General features: G+C 30.6%; 3 protein-coding genes across 6 annotated transcripts; 1 reads left to right on the forward strand and 2 right to left on the reverse strand.

Moving 5' to 3' along the window:
- Positions 1-1,935: 1,935 nt before the first annotated feature.
- LOC106666058 (cilia- and flagella-associated protein 251-like) lies at positions 1,936-16,573 on the reverse strand. The gene is made up of 27 exons (XM_014392949.2): positions 16,370-16,573; positions 10,340-10,604; positions 10,097-10,258; positions 9,775-10,033; positions 9,342-9,353; positions 9,229-9,261; positions 9,075-9,098; positions 8,898-8,954; positions 8,812-8,832; positions 8,717-8,749; positions 8,568-8,591; positions 8,487-8,513; positions 8,378-8,428; positions 8,289-8,312; positions 8,076-8,108; positions 7,635-7,688; positions 7,542-7,565; positions 7,409-7,447; positions 7,216-7,254; positions 7,125-7,148; positions 6,556-6,594; positions 6,434-6,484; positions 5,440-5,475; positions 5,315-5,362; positions 5,148-5,168; positions 4,956-4,997; positions 1,936-2,736 (listed from the first exon to the last, which is right to left on the reverse strand). The coding sequence occupies exons 2-27, from the start codon at positions 10,589-10,591 to the stop codon at positions 2,099-2,101; spliced, it is 2,067 nt and encodes a 688-aa protein (XP_014248435.1). The 5' UTR covers positions 10,592-10,604; positions 16,370-16,573; the 3' UTR covers positions 1,936-2,098.
- On the forward strand, positions 12,938-15,351 carry LOC106666088 (protein O-linked-mannose beta-1,2-N-acetylglucosaminyltransferase 1-like). Its single transcript, XM_014392978.2, has one exon. The coding sequence runs from the start codon at positions 13,315-13,317 to the stop codon at positions 15,229-15,231; it is 1,917 nt and encodes a 638-aa protein (XP_014248464.1). The 5' UTR covers positions 12,938-13,314; the 3' UTR covers positions 15,232-15,351.
- Positions 15,719-21,204, reverse strand: LOC106666091 (gastrula zinc finger protein XlCGF8.2DB-like). Of its 4 annotated transcripts, none has more exons than XM_014392988.2 (3): positions 20,979-21,204; positions 17,675-18,064; positions 15,719-17,506 (listed from the first exon to the last, which is right to left on the reverse strand). In XM_014392988.2, exons 2-3 carry the CDS (start codon positions 18,024-18,026, stop codon positions 16,923-16,925), a joined length of 936 nt encoding a protein of 311 aa, XP_014248474.1. In that variant the 5' UTR covers positions 18,027-18,064; positions 20,979-21,204; the 3' UTR covers positions 15,719-16,922. The 4 variants fall into 4 exon arrangements, with proteins under 4 accessions (XP_014248474.1, XP_024085093.1, XP_014248472.1 ...); XM_014392986.2 differs by having other exon boundaries at positions 15,748-17,506; positions 17,591-18,064; XM_024229325.1 differs by lacking the exon at positions 20,979-21,204 and adding an exon at positions 20,190-20,208 and having other exon boundaries at positions 15,719-18,064.
- Between the last annotated feature and the right edge of the window lie 951 nt (positions 21,205-22,155).

The raw sequence follows: 22,155 nt of genomic DNA on the forward strand, positions 1-22,155 counted from the left end.
CAATTTTATTAGGCTTACATTCACCGTACATAGTACAGAAAAAAAAGAGATACAATTGTAACAAATTTCCTTGTACAAAAGAAAAATACACTGATGGACAAAATTAATGAACCAGCCTTAAATTTTAATGTAAAAAGGTTTATTCATATTTTGCATACCAAACATAGGTTTGGTTGAAAAAATAAGAAATTTAAAAAGAACATGTTTATTACAGAATTCTTAAAAAAAAAATTTTTAATTAAAAACAAAAATATTTTTTTAAAATTTTGTGTATGTTTTAATAGCGAGTATTTCCACCTCTGACAGGAACCATGTCCATTAAATGCCTTTGCATTCCTTGGAAAAGATTTCTGGTAAAATCCTGAATCCTTTTCCAATCACCATGAACAGCCGTTTCCAACTCTTCTAGGGTGTTAGTACCTGGGATTCGCCATCGTACTTGTCGCTTAAGTTGGTCCAAAATGTGTTCAATTGGGTTCAAAATCTGGACTTTGAGCTGGCCACACTAACCACTCAATTCCAACCTCTTCAGGAAGGTGTCTACAATACCTGCTCTACCAGGCCTGACATTATCTCGCATTAGCACTCTCTCACCAATGTGGGGACAAATGGCATTACATATTCTTTGAAGTACTATGTGAAGTTAGAGATCTTTACACAACCGCCAATTCAGCATCCAAAGAAATGTCACCTCAGAGTATCAATGACCCACTGTCGAATGCTTCCTGAGGAATCATACAGCATTGAGTACCTTTCTCCTTAGCATCTCCATATGAAATATGCTCATCTGAATATTTGAGGCCACCTCTCACCTCACCTGTAAAGAGAACTTGTCTCCAATATTCCAATGTGTGTTACTATGTGTAATTGAAGCCTAGCCATTTTCTGAGCTGTGGCAGGAAATTACAGGAAAGAAATGGCAGGAAGAGGTCCGTGAGCTGGGTGTAGCACTCTGAGTTTTTTTTTTTTCATTGAGCATTCTTCTTACAGTCCTGGAGGAAATCAAAACATTTTGGACTTAAGAGATGTCTTATTTCATGTCACGTAATGCTGAAGTGTTGAAAAACCATTTTTATTGTAGAGTGATTTACACTCAGTCTCCTGGCAATTTCGCGCTGCCTTTATACTTTCTCTAATAATGTTATGACCCTGGCGCTGTCATACTCACTCAAATGACTGACTGGAGTTTAAAAAAGGTTTAAGAATAATATCAAATGAAATCAAAGAAAAAAAAGATTAACTGAAAGCGATCTTTAGGACTATCAGAATGGAATTCTACTTTTTGTGTAAATGGGATTAGTCAGTACAAAAGTAAACAGAAGAAATATTTATAGGACATTAATATTTATATTACATTAATTCAATAATGTAATAATTAATATAAAGTCAATAATGAAAAATTTATATTATATGTAACAATAATCTCTCTACATCACTCATATAAGTTCATATTTCTCATATTTAATTAAACATTGTAAATTCCTATTAAAAATAATACACTAAAAGAATACTCTTACAACTAAATTTTAGGTGGATCTGTTCAATTATTGATGAAAATTTTCAGCTTTGGATTAATAACACTAATCCACATCTTAATAATATGCATTGAATCCTTTTTTTGCCTTATGATCTATGCATATGAATGATGAATTAATTCTTATGTGTTCATATTTGGGGGGGGGGGTTATCGTGAAAAAAGGGCCAGAGGCGACGGTGGGAATCGAACCCACGACCGCGGCATCTATGAGCCGAGAGTCTCTCACGTTAACCACTCGGCTACCGCGGTCCCCAATTAACCAGTCCCTACCCATTAAATACTTTAAAACCAAAATTTGTACTAAGAATCAGATTGTTTATAGTTATAACACATGAAATTTAAACAGGTGGTTTATTTTGAGAGGAATTGTATAAATTAAAAACTTTCTTTGTTATTAATTTCTAAATCAGTGTTTTATTGGTGTATAACAACTAAAAATTATATTGTGTTAACAAGATATGCAATTTAGCAATGAATGATCTCACTACATTACTTTCTGGTCGTTTTGTGAGTGAAAATTTTCAAGAAAGAATACCAGTGCATTTTATTTCTATCATTGTCTTAATTCTCAATGATTTCTAGAGGAGGGCATTTGAAATGGCGAAGATTCTTAGGCATGACCATGTTGCTCTGATATGAAGCAACGACTTTTAGGTATGCAACCAAATCTTCAACAATTTCTTCTGGCACAACTGGCCCAATTCCAGGAATGTGTTTCCAGAAGGGATCATGCGCTTGGACTTCTTTTTCTTGTTCTTCTTCTATGACAACAGGTTCCTCGGCGATAACCCTGACGTCGACCAAGGACTGCTTCTCTGCCAACTTTTGTGAAGGATCGTACGTATCTGCAGATGTCTCACCTTCAGCTTGTTCCTCTATTAGAACTGATATCTCGGATGTAACCGGTGTTGGCAAATGGTGTATATCTGCATCTGGCTCAATAATGGTCACAATATTATCTTCAATAACATCTCCTAACACTTCTTTTTCCTCTTCCTCTTCTGCAACTGGCTCTTCAGATTCTTTGCTAGATTCTTGATCTACGACATCTATCTCTTCTCCTTCCTGTTCTCCTACGTATTCATCATCCAGAATTTCTCTCAAGCTGTCAATTTTAGGGGCAAACATATCTTCCACTTCCTCACTTTCCCTTGGCTTTTTCAACATTTCAGAATCAGTTTGATCCTCATCAATATATTCTGAAAAAATAATATAAATTATTTCATGAAATCTTTAACTTTTTTATTTTACATGTAGTAGTTTTAAAGCAGTAAACCATACTTGAGCCCTAGCTTACACACGTGCATGCGCTTATAGTAGTTCACAATGTTAAAACACTCAATGATCTCAATTTTTATTACTTGCCAATGATATTACAATTTTCAGAATGGTAAACTGTACTGGTGACCATGAACTATAACAAAAAGTTTGGATGGGTTCTCGAACTGGTGTGCCAATAATACTAAAATGTTTTGTATTTATTTTTAAATGATAGAAAGGGGTTTCCTTCAATCTATTTTTTGGATGAAAATTAACAATCTTGCCGTGGTATTTGACGGTGAACTAACATTTAAGAAACATATTGAGCAAGTGATTTCCAAAGGATACCGCAATCTGGCCTTTATTAAAAGGAACACCTCAGACTTTACAAATATAAAAACCATTAAAATTATCTTTTTTGGTATTGTTAGGAGTATATTTGACTACTGCTCCTCTGTTCGTTTCCTTGGAATTTTGCAGACTTGGAATCAAATTGGAAAAGGTTCAATAAAGGTTCATGAAATACACGGTTTTTAAAAAGAAGAAAAGGAATATGGTGCTTGGGGGGCTGAGGCTCATGATCCAGAATCGTGTTTGGTCCTTGGCATATATTTTTATATAAGTTGGTGAATGGGATCTATTATTGTCCGGAGTTATTAACTAAAATAAATCTTCTACTTCCTAGTAGAAGGAATAGAGGATGTTAATATGCTTTATCCTTAATTTCATCATTAGTTACAGTGTGGGTCAATCAGGGGCTTTTGATGACAATTTTGGCAACATAGAGTTTCTGTACTGTAAATTTGAACCTTTAAGAAAAATTTGATTTAATGACTAGTTGTCATTCGTGGTAATAAACATAATTTGTGTAGTTTCTATTATTAAGTAATTAAGTTTATATATATATATATATTTTTTTTTTACTTTTTTGTGTGAATTATACCAGCTTTACTTTTTACTGTGCACTTGGCATATTATGTTTATAAATTTTATACATATTTCTTACTACTCATATATAAATGTTATGTTAACTATTATGTAAGACTGTACTACTTGGGAATTATCCCATAAAATACTTAATAATAAAGAATAGTTGACTGCATTCATAATAACAATAAATAATAGAGCAAAAATGACATGAAAAATCATGCAAATTCTGATTTGAAATGTAATTTGAAGAAAATGTTTGAACATTTCACTCATTTAACATGTTCCAGAAAATCAACATGCGACCCAATTTTGCATTTAGAAAATTACCAATTTTTGTTTGTTTTTACTCCTTTGAAATTTATTATTATCAGGGCTTTTATTAAGATAAATTTATAAATTGCAACATCTGTCTTAAAAATTGATCTATATTTTTACCTTCGGCATCTATATTGCTAGCATCTGGTGGTTCTAAAACTATAACATCAGGGCCTATACCGCTCTGTATTTTAAAATCTTCTTCTCCCTGTGAGGCGCATTAAAGATATTGAAAAAAGGTAATAAATTATGTAACCCTATAGTCTCATAAAATTATTAGTACAGTCTCATACCATTAGCCTTTCTTCACCGGCATAAAGCATTTCAAAGGAGCTTGAACCGAAAGTATCATCCCAAACCTATAATTGAAATATTGGGATATATTTATTTCTTAACTATTTGTTTTAGAAAAAAAAAATGATCTGAGGGTTTCTTAAAAGAAATACTAAATCAACAAGCTACAAACTTGAACTCCATAAGCAGAGTCAGCCATGTCTGATATTTCTTCTTCACCCTCTGTTTCTTCTACATCCTCTTCTATTAGAGGCCAAACATTAAACAGATTCCCTTGTTCAACTAACATTGTTTCAACCGAAAAGCCTGAATCGATTCTCTCTAAATCGGCTGTTAAAAATTTAAAACATTTAATTTCTTCTTTTCTAATTTGATATATTAATTTTTCATTATTTATAACTGGGATTTCAGAATTCACTGAATGTCTAATTAAATCAAATAGAATTGAATTAATAAAACCTAAAACTCTAAAATACTCTAAACAACAATAAAAACTAATTCAAGATAAAAACCAAGAGTGGCCCTAGTTCCAAAACCGCATTCTTTTTTAAAATGCTTTCCCCTTCTGAAAACAAAGGAAAATGACTATTTTGAAAATTACTCTGACACACTTATTCACCTTTAGAAGCTGTGTCGTTCATCTCCAGTGAATCCTTGAATTCTGAAATTCAAAATTCATTGTAACAAACCATCTTTGAAATTACATACAATAAACAAAAATGCTATTTAAAAAACAATGAAAAATTATATAAATTAAAAAACAAAACTTATAATTATACAGGAGTCGCTTATCAAGCTCAACATTATTTACCTTCAGATGCTTCAGTTTTGTCTGTAACAAAGGTGTACATGAAAATTAACAATTTTGATATTTTAAGTGCAGATTAAGCTTACAAATCTGCAAAAGTATCTTTATCTTATTATTTTTTAAAAATCAATTTTTAACATGAAAAGTTAAAATATTAATAAATCTATTACCTCCATCCTCTTCATCTGCTCTCAATGAGTCCAAAATGACCTTAGTTACTATTATTGGCAATTATTAGTAAGATTAGTTTAAAAAATGTAATGTATTATTAGTATTACTTAAAATATTGACAAACCTTGTTCATCGATATTTTTCCTATTGTCCTCTTCCGCTGAAACATTAAAAATAATGTTATCTAGTTAAAAAAATTAAACTAGATAAGCTAAGAATCCTCAAACCAAATGCAAGACCATCTTCAGGATTGGAACACATGCCCTAGAGACTCTTTCAGTTCAAAACACAAGAGCTCAGAAAAACTAAACACTGAAAATATCTCACTGGCTATAAACAATTCAAGAGTCTACTTGGAAGTCTTGAGTAAAAAGGAAGAAACTTAAAATGGCATTAGATTTATAATATTTTAACTTAATTTGGTAAAAATATTTTAAGTCTAGTGTGGTTTTTTAAAAATAAACATACCAATTTATTTTTATGCAACTATTTCAGTTGCTTAAGCATTTCGGGCCAAGTCCCTGGTCCCTTTTCAGAGCTACAATACTCGCTATTTAGCTAAGTTGAACTCGAAGGCCCGAAATGCAAAAATAAATTGGTGTGCTTAGTTCTAACAAGTAAGCAACAATATCTAGATTTAAAATTGATATTGATGGATATGGATGTGTAAATTCTACAAACAGAGCGTGCAGAGAAACATAAACTAGCAAGCAGTGAAGAAAATATTTCTGCAACAAATGAGGAAAATAGCGGAATTCGGCTGTACAACTATACCTTTAAATCTCTTTTGTTAAAAAAGAAGATATTTTATGAAAAAAGTTGCAAAATTTAAAGATAATAAAAAAATCAAATTTTCATAAATACTTTTTATAAATTTATGTGTAAATTGATCTAAAAATTCGAACATATTTTTACTATCTTTAACTAGTTATTTGTAAATAAAAATATATGATATTAAGTTGTAACATGTTAATTTGTAAGATAGTTGTATCAATTATTGCATTTCCTAGTTCTGTTTCACTTTCAGCCTTATTTCCTTCAGTAGCTTCCTTTGCTGCTTAATAATTATACAAATAACGAAATTTAGAATTCTTATATTTACAAATCAGTATGCATACCTTCATCATTATCATCCTGTATTTCAGCTACATTGTTAACATTTTCTTTCACTTTTTACAATATTTTTGGTTAGTTATGCAAAATTTGTTTATTAATTATTAATTTTTTTAAAAATACCTACTTTCATTAGGATTTTCATCACTGACGACCCCATCCTTTGCTGATTGTTAAAACATTTAGAACAATAAAAATTACAATATATATTTTTGAAAAACTTTAAAGAAAAAAAAAAGAAGAAAATTTTTCCTTTAATTAATGACCTTCATAATTTTGAATTGCAAACTCTAAGTCATAATACAAATTTAAAATATCAATAATTTAATTGTATTATTTAAACTAAAGACATTTCTTGCCACGATTTTTAACTTCTGTCATTTCACCCTTTTCTTCATCTGCTTGTAAAATTTAGAAATACTAGACTGGACATTTTAATTTTAAAGAGTTTAGTAAAAATATGCCACTTTCATTTTTTAAAATATTTTTTGGATAATTATAAAAGATTTTTTATTTTGTTAATTTTTTAAAAATATGTGCATACTTTCATTTGGATATTCATCGCTAACAACCCCATCTTTTGCTGATTATTAAAAAATTCAAAACAATTAAAATATATTTTTAATTGAAAAAAATTACAAGTAACGACTTATTTAGCAATGTTAATTATTCAGAATATTATATTTAATTAATTACCTTTGTCATCTTGAATTGCAGATTCTAAACAATAACAAATTAAAAATAACAATAATTTAATTGTGTCATTTAAACCAAAAACATTTCTTACTGCCATTTTCAACTTCTGTCATTTCACCATTTTCTTCATCTGCTTGTAGAATTTCAAAATTTCAAAATAATAGATTCGATATTTTAATTTTAAAGAGAATAGTAAAAATATGCCACTTAAATTTTTTATAGTATATTTTGGTTAGTTATGCAAGTTTTGTTTATTAGTTCTTAATTTAAAAAAAAAAACCTACTTTCATTTGGATTTTCATCTTTGACAACCCCATCCTTTGCTGTTTGTTAAAAAATTCAGAACAATAAAAATTACAACTAACGGCTATTTAGCAATGTTAATTATTCAAAATATTGTAATCTTTAAGTAATTACCTTCAACATCTTGAATTGCAGACTCTAAACAATAACACAAATTAAAAATAACAATAATTTAATTGTGTTATTTAAACCAAAGACATTTCTTACCGCCATTTTCAACTTCTGTCATTTCACCATTTTCCTCATCTGCTTGTAAAATTTCTAAAATTAAAAATAATATATTGGACATTTTAATCGTAAAGCACTCTGGGCATTTTTACTCATTCACATAACTTCATAATCCTTGTTATGTATAACCAAAATTCATTTTACTTCAAAATTTCTTTATTATTTATAATTAAGTAATTTATCAGAGTGATTGTTATTTAATACCTTTTATGGCATCTTCATTATTTAAAATTCTTTTACCATCTTGACACTAAGCAAATCTATCTTTTTTCATCTTGATTAAGTTTCCTTAAGAGTGCAATGTTAAATTATTTTCAACATAGAACCAGATAGATTTATTATTAAAATTATTTGTTAAAACATATTATAGTTTAAAGTAAAAATAGTTTAAGCATTAACTTATTCTATATAATATATTACCTTTTTCTTCACTTTCATTAGTCCTCTCATCATCTGTAAATAAATAGTGACAAGATAAAATAATTATGCAATGTCTTAATATTTAATAATGTTAATGCAAGTACAAAAATATAATTTTCGTCTTGATTTTCTTCTGTACTTCCTGAATAGTGTACAGCATTTAATTTTGTATTGATAATAATCTTTTAAAAATATTTTTAACAAAGTCCATACCTTTTTGTTCATCTACTTTGATATCTGAAAACATTTTCTTTTTAAAGATTTGCTTTTTTTATTACTGATTTCGAAGAGTTTATGCTTACCTTGGTCAACTTCTTTAGCTGTATCCTCTGCATCAGCTTTATCTCCAACTTCTTTCAAACAAAGAAAAATGATCATGCTTGTCATTTTGAATTGTATGTTTAAGACTACCTGTGTTCACTGCATCATCAAATTCGTCTAGTAAGAGAGACAATTTTTAAATTCTCGTAATTGTCATATTGTTATATTTACCTTTTTTGCAGTCCTGGCTTTCTTCTTTACATATCCAAAAAAAAAAAAAAAAAAAAAAATTACAACATCATTATTTATTAATAATTTTTCCCATATAGAGTTCAAAGTATACTATATTTTCATTTTATTATTTTAATTATTCAAAATACCTTTATTTTCTTCTTCAATTTCTTCTGTACCTTCTGAATCATTTTTTTAATTTATTAATATCGTTCATTTAAAAAAATCTAAGTGTTTTTAGTACCTTGTTCTTCTTCTTTTATTTCTGAAAATTTTCAATCAAAAGTTAAAATTTTTTAAAGTTGTTATTACTATTGATTTTAATATTACCTTGTTCATCTTCACCTTTATTGTTATCTTCATATTCAGGTTTGTACTCCTCTTGTTCTAACAAAGAAAATACAATTATTAAATTTAAGTTAAGCTTTATATGTTATTATACACTTTACCAACCCAAATGTTTTTCTATGTATTAAAAAATAAATAATAAATAAATCTTATACATACCTGTGTTACATTCCTGATTTTCTTCTTTAAATAGAAAAATAAAACAAAGGATGATGTGAAACAATTTGTAAATAAACTTATATGTCATTTTCTTTTAATAACTTAAACAATATCATTTTTACAAATTCTATAAGAATTACATAACTAATATTACCTTCTATTTCGCCCTCTTTAACTATAACATCAGCTATTTATTCATCAATATAATAAAATATATGATTAGAAAATAAGCAATTTAAGAAAAAAACAAATACATTTATTACGTACCATTTGTTTCCTCTGGAGCAAAAATAAGACAATAAATATATTATTTAGACAATTATAATGGCTTAAAAATGTAAATACTTATGTGTAATTGCTCGAAAATTTATTGTTTGTATTGGTATTGGTCTTGGACAGATTTTTTTAAATTTTTATTTGAATAAGTGATAAAATGAACATTATTCTTTAACATAATGAAATTATTTTAAAATTGTCCAGAAAGATCAATGCAATACATTCATTTAATTTTCATTGTCATTCTCTTTGTCAGCTATCATGAAAATTAAAAGGATTTTAAGATTAAATATTACTGATATTAATTCAATTCATTATTTGACATACTTTAATCCAACCATGATTATTATGTTTACATTTTACAGTGAATTCTGAATTAAATAACTTCTAAATTAAATTTTGAGAATTTTGAAGGGATATTTACCAAGAGCTTGCTCCCAGGTCACATGAGGCGGTCCTTCTGATCTACAGTCACATATCACTGGATGATCTTCTGCTGTTATTTGAGGGCAAACTGTCTCAGTTTCGGAAACTTCTCTCTTTCTAAAATCTATTGGCCCACAATCGAGCTGCGCAAGAAATCTATAAAGGTCAATAAAAAGTTCTAACTGTACGCTTGCACTTCCACCTTCTGGCTCGTCTGTCATCAATTCGCATATTAATACCATCGTTCTAGTCAAATTCTGTAAATTTTAACTATTTTTTCAATTGTTTCTTATACAAAGAATGTTTTTGTATTTGCTTACACTTTCAATTGACCCGGCAGCAACAGCAATAAACTTTCTCCAGTCGACGTCATCGCAAAAGCCTCCAACACAAATCAATTCGTCTAAATATTGTAAGTTTAGGCAGACACCTTTCCAGCGTGACTCTAAAATTTCCTTTGGCACTGTATCCCCTTTACCAATCTACCCAATAATTAAAGGCGTGCAAATTAAATTGTTACAAGTGCTAGAATGTAAAATATTTTTTTTGCTTTATACGCATACTTGATTGATAAGAACTTTAAGGAATCCAGGGGAGAGTCCAGACTCTGATATTGGTGGAGGGTATTCGATCCTTTCTTTCACAGGTGGCGGAATTCCATCGCAGATTGCCCGGAAATATGCTGATGACCAGACAAGCAGATCATAAGGCTGCGTCCTGATTGCAGCTTTGGCGTACTTTTTAAGTATCGAAGGCAGATTTGGAGGAATGATGATCTGCTGGGAGCAGTACATCTGTTCCACGAGATCAGGCATTTTAGCCTAAATGCTGAAATATAGGAGAAATAATTTCATTATTGTTTTATACCAAATTCAAATTTGCATAATACAACAATGTAATTAAAACAGTTAGTTTTTTAAAAATATTTTTTATATGCTAAAGAAGAAAAGATCCACTTTGCATATAATTCAATTTGTGTGCTAAATAAGTAGAATCTATGTAAAGTATATAACCATATATATGTGGTGTATAAATACATCTGATTACACTCCATTAAATAAACTGAAATTTGATTTAATATTAATAATTAAAACAAACTTATAAAACAGTTTTGTAGAATTAACCTTTTTCCTGGCAAAAAAAAAATATATATATAATATAATCAATTTATAAACTTGGGGGACCACGGCATACGAGTGATCAGCAGAACAGACTCTTGGCTCATAGCCCCTGTGGTCGTGGGTTCAATTTCCATTATCACATTAGCCTTTTTTTTTCACGTTACCCGCCTATTAGCCTCACTCTGGCTAATGTTGAAAAATAAAGCCATATAAAATAAACTTAAATTTATTCCTCAATAAATTGTAACAAATACTAAGACTAAGCGAAATTGGCCATTCTCAATATTTTTTCATTTAGATTAGACAAATCTAATTTGAATAGAATAATAATGTTTCTTAAAGAAGTCAACATGTTAATTTTTGTACATTTATTTATTTATTGTTATTATTTTTTTAATAGGCGATCGACTCCCATCTTTGACGATCAGATTACAAGATTCTTGAAATAGACAATCTATTTTTTATTTATTTTTATCTACAGCACTTTTCAACACTAATTTGCCTTTCAATTGTTTAATTGTTTTTCATATTTTATAATTTTGTGCCACTAAGTGCAACTTATCCAACTAAAATTGAACAATTACTGGCAGATGAAGAAGCCAGCATATGTAGCCAGGAAGCTTGACATTCATAAAATAACTGTCTCGGAGTTTCATTGGTTCATTTTATGATGTTAAATATCCCTGAACATACATTGAGCTAAGACAATGGCAGGTCAAAATTAATGTCAGCCTATGCACAAAGAGTAATGCTGGTAACTTCATACAAGGAGAAGTTTTAATTTTGCAAGAAAACAAGATTTGAATAAACTTGTCCGAGTACTGGACTGATAAGTATGTTCTATGGAGATGTAAGCAGGGACCTCCACAGAAGATCGCACTTACTTGAATCTTCCTATTTTCTTAATAAGTGCAAATTAGATTGAGAATGAGTTGATAAAAACGATCGTTCCTTTTGTGTCATTTATTAGAGATTTTATATTTTGCATGTCATAAAAATTGTCCCTCGATGTTTGAAAATGACTTCCATTCCAGCATGTGTTGGGTGGATAAGTGGATAGGGAATCAGACACAGTTTTGGAATTTTCTTATCCGTTCCCTCCCACCCAACCAAAAAATTTCATTGTTTGTATTTGCGTAATGATTATTATTAAACATCTTAAACAAAAGGACTTGATAAAACAGGAATATAAAATAAACTCTGGGGATGCTGGAGAGTTTAGAGCAATGAAAAATGACTTTGCTGGAGAATACAAATATTCTTCCAGACTATGCTGCAAACATTGTAAAATCAGTTATAAGGGATCATCGCAGTGGCTAAGCATCTGACTCGTATTTGCCACACTAGCAGTCCTGGGTTCAAATCCCTGCACAGCCCATGGATTTTTAATTGTGAATAGCACGGAGAAATTATTGTAAAGTGGTTTGATTCTCAGGAAACCCAGCGAGTAGTTGGACGCAAAGCCCTCTAGTACGTACATTGGTATAAAATCAATTCCATATTGTATACTAGAGGAGGAAGAAACCTTTATTGAATAGAGTACTCATTGTCATTTCAACGGTTGGTAAATAGTAAGAGTGGTATATTTTAGGTTTTATAACAAATTTGTCATTGATTTACTCAATGTTTTTCACTCAACAAAACAGAAAAAATGAGTAATAATGATCCTAAGATTGTTTCCAAAAAATTAACAGTGGCCACTTTCTTTCTTTAACATAAAATCCACCCATGAATGACACTTAATGCAATTAAATTTACCAATATAATAAATTAACAAATTCATTTGTTTAATTATTTATTCAAAATATAACATTATATACACACTATTATTATAATGAAATAGTAAAACTATGGCACATTATTTTTATTTCAATTATCAAAAAGACAAATTATAGAGAAGTAACTATTAAAACAAAATTACAATCATTTTAATATATTTAATTCCTTAATTTTTATTATGTTAGAGATGTGCATATGTGTTTGTGTAAAGGATGTTTCATTTAGAATCAAACTACAATTTGTAATACCTACCAATAAGCACAAACTAATATTTATTGGTTCGATGTGAAAAGAATTACTATGACAGTATGACTTGTTCTATTTGAACCCACAATCTGTGGTTGCTAGGCAAAATAAGAAAAAACAATTGACAATATTGCACTGTGCTGTGTTTTTATTTTGTCAGTACAGGCTGTTAAACGCTTAACTTCCATTATAAAGTATATTTTTTTAATGCGCTATGTTTTAATAATAAAAATGTTACATCTGCAATATAATTTTGTTGGAAGTTGATGGATTGATTACAGAGTGCAGCAGATTGATTGGAGGTTGGCATTTGTTCCACCCCCAGGGGCAGACCACCAGCACCACCCCCAAATGGAAGGTTCTTATTAACTATCGGATAAAATGGTATAAAAATGTTCATAGTAAAATACCTTTCAAGGTTTAGACTCTTGCTGTATATTAGTTTTATTATATGTATAGTCATAGTGACAACAAATCAATACTGGGGTAATTTGTTGCCAGAGAAAACGTTGCGTACTCCTTCATATGAAGACAATATTACGACTGATGATTACAATACGAAAGAACTGTTAAGTGATGAGGTGAGAATTTCAGAAATTTACCCTAACTGCGGGTTACAATATACATGTCCTGATAATACGTTTCCTGTTCATGTATACACAGGAGAGGACAAGGACGACCAACCTAGGTTGTGTGTGTTTGGGAAGTATTACGGTGGAGGTGGAAGAGGTCTTAATATTGCAGTCGTAGATGCTAAATACCTACAAATTGTGACTCTGCAAAATTTTGACCTTTACAGTCAAAACAGTACTTCTTTAGAACTATGGCTGGCGTCGTATTTAAGAGTCAATGACATTGTCATCGTTTTCACTTTTGACGAAGCTTCTAAAGAATTGAGTAAGAAGGCTAAACATATGCTGTACGAATTGGGTAGCGGAAAAATACAGGATCTGCAATATAGAAGTCAATGGTACATGATAACACAAAAAGGAATTTCAGGTTTCACCCCTCTTGAAAGGATAAGTTATGCTAGAAATAACAAATGGGGTGAAGTCATCGATGAAAGATTGTGCGTTCCAAAAAAAATTGAACCTTTGATGATTTCGCCTGATCCTTTTCCGACGATAAATCCTCTGAGAGAACAGCTCTGCACTCTTTCAAATGAGCTGAGATGTGTTGATTTCTGTGGCCCATTGGAACGACACGAACCAATTTTGCCATCTTTAATGACAAATAGAAGTCTTATAGGAAATACTGTGTTTTCAACTCCATTTATAGTTATTGCTGGTAAATCCATTACGACGCTTGTTCTTACCTTACAATCCGTTGTGTATCAACCAGGTATCCATTCAGCATCAGTTTTTGTGCTTCAAGAAGAAGGAGAAGAAGAGATATACAAATTAACCAAAGTATTCAATTTTCAACCACTCATAATAAATTCGACTTCCACCGTGCCAAACTACAAGATCCATTTTGGTCTTAATTTCATTCATGAAAATTTTCCTACAAAGAAATTTGTTATTGTGATCGAAGAAGGCTTATTGCTATCCCCTGATTATTTATTTTATTTAGCACAATTAGTTCCTGTTTTAGAAAGAGATGAAACATTGCTTGGCATATCAGGATGGAATCCTTATGGCTATAACAGCACTTCAGGAAATCCTTATTTGGCTTACAGAGTAGAAGATTTCCCAGGTTTAGGATTTTTAATAAAAATGGATGTATTTGTAAAGAGTATGAAAGGAAATATGGAAAAATGCTGCAATGGAAAAAGTTACAATGGCTGGGCATACATTCTTCAAGAAAATGAAGGCCATATTATTATTCCTGATGTTTCCAGGGTCCTTATGAGGCCAAGAGACATACCGAAAGAACGAGAAGACGATTACAGAATATTCAGAACTCCACGGATAACAAATACAAATCTCAATGTTTGGATTGAACGGCCGCAAGATTTATTACAGGATCGTTATTTTCAGGTGATAGCAAATCTAATCCATGGGAGCATAACAATACACCTGACAAACGACGACCTGCAACTTTGTGCCAATAAAGGGAATATAGCCATGAAAATAATGCTCACTGAACTGAAAAATAAAATTTTCACTGTCTACTATCAAGAGGAAAACTGTGTTTATCAGGAAAAACTCAAAGGATATCTCAAATGCTTTGACGTATTCTTACCAAATTATTCCAAAGTGCAGACACTGTACAAAAACATTATGAGGTTTACAGCCAAATCAAATATGGTACTTTTGATAGAGCTTAACTCACCATTTGCAAAGCATAAAAAAAAGAAATTAATTTAATCCGTGAAATCTAACAGTATTGAAATATATGATTGTAAGATTTAGTATAATGTGAGAGCTATCAGGCTGCTTCACTTTTGTTGAGCCAAAATAAAATATTTTTATGTACTATTCAAAATTACCAAATAAAAACTTTTAAAATTGACAATTTTATTTTTTATCCTTTTCTGTTGGTATACCAGATTCCAGCTCTGTATTATAGTTTGAATTAAATTTTCAAAATGTCAAGTTTGTAAAATAAAAAGGTTTAATAGACTAGCTACATTATTTTGTCCTGAATCATTAAGATTAATAAAAATTATATTCATATCAAGAGATACATAAAAATTAACAGTTGATTTATTTCATTGCATTGAAAATTGCAAATAAAATCTTCAGATTTGTCTATTTTGTCCTCACTCATGAAATTCTAAGCACACATTTTGAAAATACTCATAATTTTTATGTTTAAAATTAAAGGAAAAAGGATAACAAAAACAAGTAAATGTTAAAAGAAACATATATATTTTTTCAAAGTATTTTAGCTATATTGTACACTATGAATATTGTGCCACTAACATAACAGGAAAGTATGTCTCAATTTTTTTTTCTTTATATACTATCAATAAATTGTACACCTAGAAATCAGCCAATCTTTTAATGTTTGCGTAAAAGCATACAAATATTAATATATTCTAGTTTGTACTAATTCCTATTATGTATAAAATAAAGAAAAAAAAGAGAAAAAAGAAAGAACACTTAAGTTCAAATACAAATCACAAAATTAATATAAAATTTTTCAATTTAATAATATTTCTGCCATTAAAATTGGAAAAAAAGTATTGCTATTATTAAAATATAACACAAAATATAATATATACAATATATGTATTATATATAGAGTTAAAAGAAACGGAGCACTTTACAATAATTCTCATCTCGAAATAAAAAAACAAAAACAATTATATATCTACTTAAACTTTTTATGTATGTACTGCAATATAATTTTTCATTTATACTTTTGTATATATAAATATTCTACTATACATCTATGACAATATACCTCTTGTGTTCCCATTATCAAATTACGACATTTAACCTACATTTTCAATAAAAATTGTTCATATTAAAATAATGTCATTAAATTATATGTACTCACAAAAGCTTCTTTTTTATCTTTTTTTTTTCTTGTGACAAAATTTCCCAGGCGGTAACTATAAAAATTCTGCCCTTTAGCTTCTCTATTTCACAATCAGTTACAAACTTCTTTCACTTTTTTTTAATTCTTAACAAAGCGAATATTTTGTTGAAAAATTAACACTACGACAAAAAACGTTAAAAATATGTGAAGAAGATTACAAAATAATGTTAAAAAAATAATAAAAGCATATGATATTTAAAAATAATTTTTTTGTAAATGTTTAATTTATTCATTGAATCACTATCAGAGACAAAAAACATAAGTACATTAGTTCTTCTCGTTTATATCTTTTTGAACAGTAAATCACAAAAAAGATATCACCATGTATTTTGTCGTATATGCAACATTTTGTCTATGTGTACATTTTCTACATGCCATTCTACACACAAAATACAGAATTAAAAATTGTATAACATCAGTAACATATTAAGAAAAGAAATAAGGTGAAAATGTATTTTTTTTCTTCTTTTTTTTTTCTGTCTATGTACAACAATGATGATTAAAATGGATTTTATGTGACAGCGGTGAGAAGAGAATGTGGAGCTTGCATATGAAGGTTGGGAGCCGAAGCAAGGACTGGGAGACCGACCTGTGTAGCGACGGATACTGTATGAAGTGGTTGAGGTGTCGGAGGACTGTGAACGATGTGTGCAGTCATTTCGCTTGTTTCTCCTTTAATCAGTTGCTTTAACATAAATGCATTGCTCTTTTCAACGAAAGAAAATTGAGCATAATTACTTTTCCCGGTGGTGTGACTTCGTCTGTGAGAGACAAGGTGACCTTTGCACATGAAATCTTTCGGGCAAAGATCACATCTGAAAGGCCTTTCAACAGGACCATTTTTCTGATGTGACCTCGCGTGAAACATAAGGTTACCCTTTAAAGGAAACGATTTCCCGCATTCTGTACATACGTACGGTCGGTCTCTAGGATGAGACTGCATGTGCTCAACAAGATGTTCTTTCGTTGAAAATGGGGTAGCGCAAATAATACAGTTGTACTCAGAGCCTTGAACATGTTGTCTAACGTGTCTCTTGAGGTGTTCTTTCCTTGTGAAAGTCCTGTTACAGTACTCACAGCTATGTGGAGACTCACCTGTGTGAATACGAATATGGTTTGTTAGATGTTCTTTACGAGTGAAGCTCTTAGTACAGTAATGACATCGATGAGGGCTTTCACCTGTATGCTGTCTAATGTGATTGGTCAAATGTTCTTTCCGGGTAAAGCTTTTGTGACAATAAGTACATTTATGAGGGGACTCGCCTGTATGACGGCGAACGTGATTCACAAGATGATCCTTCCTCGTGAAGGCCTTTGGGCAGTATTGACACGGATACGGCGTCTCTCCGGTGTGCTGCCTCTCGTGATAAACCATATGGTCTTTCCTCGTAAATGTTTTTGCACAATAATTGCACTGGTGAGGTGTCTCCCCAGTATGATGTCTTATATGATTCATGAGATGCTCCTTCCTAGTGAACGTCTTTGCACAATAGTCACACCGATGTGGGGTTTCTCCAGTATGCCACATGACATGATTCTTGTAATGGTCTTTTCTCGAAAAATATTTTCCGCAGACGTCACAGTGGAATGGCGACTCAGTTATAAATGATCGCATAGAAACTGCGATGTTGTAATTGTAGTTTCAAAAAAAATCTGAAACAAGAAACAATGAATTTATGGGTTAGGCATTAGTAAATGTTTATTTTCAATACACAGATGAAGGAAAAGAATTTCTTAAGATTCTATTGGATGTAGTATGCATATTAAAATTATTATATTCATTTTAAAACTTGAAATATGAAAATTATGTGTAATATTTAGTGATCATTAATAATTACTTAGAGGTTGTCATTTGTGGTATGGTGTGATGGAGGTTTAGAATAACATTTTCTTTATCATGCCAATGTTTCAATCTTTATTCAGGGGCTGGGATTTATAAACATTGTTTATATTATAAAAATACATATAAGAGATGAATATGAATTTATACACTGATTTACATAACACACAACAATGACACATCTACACAGAAAACACACATCGAGTGAGTACAAATACTTTGATAAAACCTAAAATTTCTATATTGTGTACATCACTGTATAAATTCATATTCATCCCTGATATGTATTTGTATAATTTAAACAATGTTAAACCCAGGCCCTGAAAATGATCTCAATAAAAAGATCGAAACATTGGCGTGATAAAGAAAATGTTTTTCCCTAAACCTACATCGCACCAGACCACTCCTTCCAATATTTAAATAACCAATTTGAAAATTATCTTAATGTTGGTCCAACTGTTTTTTTTTTTTTTTTAATTTGATTTGTATAAATTTTGCTAAAACACAATTTTCAGGGCAAAATTATTTGTGAAAGATTGAAGAATGTAAGAAACGTGTAATACAAAACCGGTATAAAAATTAAAAAAATAATAATAATATCAAAATTTACTGTCAAAAAATTAAGACATATAATTTAGCAATTGTTCATTTTATGATTATTACAGTTTACTACATCAAAATTAATATAAGATCCAAAATTCAACTATAATTAATGGTTTTCTAGTTTTGTGTGTTCATATAAAATAAAAATTAGTATTTAGATCCTAAAAAACAACAACCTGTAATTGGCAAAACGTTAGTAAAATTAATTTGTAGAATAAAGAAATAAGAAAATAAACCATTTAAGAAAAACAAAAAGGGTCCAGGTGACTTGCAGGAAACTAAAGGGATTGCTTCCTGTACAAACGTGATGTATATTTAAGGGACCCGCTTTAAATACTATATTTTATAGTTTTAATGTTATTAAATAATCAAAAATCTTAAGACAATTTAAAAAAAATATTTTTTACCAATGGATAGATAAACAGATAGATGTTTTAGTCAGGGTGTATATTTTAGTGCGCCCTTTAAGAGCTATTTTATCCCCATTCTGTGCTTAAAGCACACCTGAAAGTCCTAGTTCATCAAGGAACTTGATTAGTAGGCCCGGTTTTGGTGGTAGGATCTATTCTATTGTTAAGTTGTATGTCCCAAAACAATTCCTCCTGCGGACAAATGTAGCACCACAGTTAGCAGGTGTATTGGTGTACCTATTGCTTTTTTGCAGAATCTGCATGTGCTGCGTTGGTTATACCTATTTTCTTCAGATACCCATTTAGTTTGCTGTGTCCTGTTAAGAATCCTGTTAGGATTCGCAGTTTTTTCCTGCTTAACGTTTGGATACACATATGTAAATTGATTATTTGAGAGATACACATATGCATATATAAATTTCATGTATATGATACAAAAATAACTTTTTTGTAAAGGGCCTTTTTATATACATCAATTGCTAAGCTACTATACATCAAGTTCTATTGTATTTTTTATAATTTTCTTTAGTGACATTTCTCCAAACGTTTACCTCTATAATCAAATTTAAAAAATCTTATAATTAAAAATTAAAATATTAAAAAAATCCTTACTCTGGAGATGCCAAATTTATAATTTTTCATTCGGATATTTATAATCTAATTGCATTTGCTTATTGAGAATTTGTCTAATAAACTATACACATGTTAATATTTATTCGCATTAAAAAATCAGCAAGATATAAACTAGTAATAAAATAAATATTATAGCAAAAAAAAAAAGTAAGTAAATTAAAAAAACAAATTTAAGCAAATGTAGTTTTCAACTTTTTCAAAATGAAATATAATAAATTGCGTGTTATAGATAGTTATTTTGTATATATTAAACAATAATAGTGTTTTTTACTTTATAATGTAAAAAATTTACCGGTGAATATTAATCTGTTGGGGGAGGAAAAAAAATAAACATTTTTTTCTGTATGCTGTTTGGCCGAACTGATCATTTAGCGTGCTACATAATCTTCACGTATTACATAAGACTAACGACCGTATTACGGGTGGCCGCTGTAATAAACCTAAAAACAACAGAAACTATTTTCGTTTTATTAGACGTAGCTGGGTGCATGGTTTTTTTTCGGTGTTGATTCACCGATACCGAGTCCGATACATGCACTGTACCCGTATCGAAATAAATAATTACGATCTTTTTTCGTTATTAGGATCGGGACGAGATCAAAAGTCAAAGATAGACTATTCGGGCTTATAACGAAGGAGAGCCGTCAATGACCTTGGATTTTGATTCGACTACTAATTTATTAAGCCGTATTCCCGATGTATTATCGGTTTTCCTCCGGCGTCCTTTTCATGAGGAGAAAACAAACTATTCCGTGGTTTTAAGTTTTCTAAAAGAAACGGGCCTGTTTTGTTTAGAAAAGAGTGATAAAAGTGTTTGCGCGTAGACTGATGATGCGGAGGCCCAAACAAATCCTCCCGGGATTATTTTCTACAACAGATGATTACGATTCGACGGAGTCGGGGGGGAATAACAAGCCCTTATCACTCGGTCGATTTGAACGTTTTCAAGACGTTAAAAAGGGTAGGTGAATGTTAAAAACGGGTCCAAACAAATAATAGATATTGTCTAAAACAAAAGGGAAGCCATTGGAAGGTTAATAAGAAGAGTAGAGAGAAGGAAAAAAAAAAGATGCGTACTTACTATTTACTCAGGCGGTGCGTCATTCGAAGCAAAAGGTTGCTTCAAAAAACGGTCCACGCTTTACACCATGGGAGATGAACGTCGGATCGAACAATTTGACGCGGCGGATGGGTCGAATCGCAATAATTACATGGCCAGACGCAAGAAGAAAAAGCCGTGGCGATGAGGACGCGACGGATCAATCGGAAGCCATTTTGACTGTGGCCACTCGAGAGCGCGCCACCTGGTCGCCGCCGCCCCCCACCGGCGGAGCCCCCTTTTGTCGATAACCCCCCGAGCCCCGCCACGCCCATCATCGCATCATCACAGCTCCTTGCTGGTCCCCAGTCGCCACCCATTTCACCCTCTCCCTGCACATTACGATGCACACGCATATAATATAAACAATGGCGCATATCGTCTGACACAAGAGAGAAAAACACTATTTTATATAATTGTTCTTCTTCTCTTGTCCCCTTACTTTTTTTGTATAAATAACCCAAATAGAATAACTTAAAATGAACAACTTACCATGCAAAAATAAGTTAACACTTGTATTCTCAACTACTTAACATTTTTATAATGGGGCTGATCACTCATTATGAATATGGTGAAGAACGACTCAGACAGAAAGATCTAAGCTTTATAATGCAAACATATTCTTAAAATATATATTATATAAATGATATTTAAAATAAATTATTAAGTCAGCCCTCTAAAATAATAATGTATCTTATTAAATTATCAAAAGAAAAAATGTAATGCCTGTGCTAATTTTTTAGCAAAAAACTGTTAAAAAAGATTTTTAAAACTTCGTTTGATGAAAATCTATCAGAAAATTTAAATTTGTTTGTTAGATCTGAACAAATCTCAATGCTGCAATTGATGAGAGATTAAAACTCAGTTCTAACTTTATAATAGATTTAACACAATTAAATATCTGGTGTGATAATTTTTGGTTCTATATGCTATACAATTGGTTATCAAAAGGTAGATAGTGAAATAAAAGATAATTAATTGATTAATGTGTGGTGATTAGTGACCGTTAATTGATGATTACTCAGAAATCGTGGTATGCGGTCTGATGTGATGTAGGTTTCAGAAAAACATTTCTTTATCGTGCCAACGTTTCAATCTTTATTGAGATCATCTTCAGGGCTTGGGATTTACAAACATTGTTTGAATTTAACAAATACTT

Source organism: Cimex lectularius, unplaced genomic scaffold (genome assembly GCF_000648675.2).
Source record: "Cimex lectularius strain Harlan isolate CLEC.00 unplaced genomic scaffold, Clec_2.1 scaffold328, whole genome shotgun sequence".
Lineage (NCBI taxonomy): Eukaryota > Metazoa > Arthropoda > Insecta > Hemiptera > Cimicidae > Cimex > Cimex lectularius.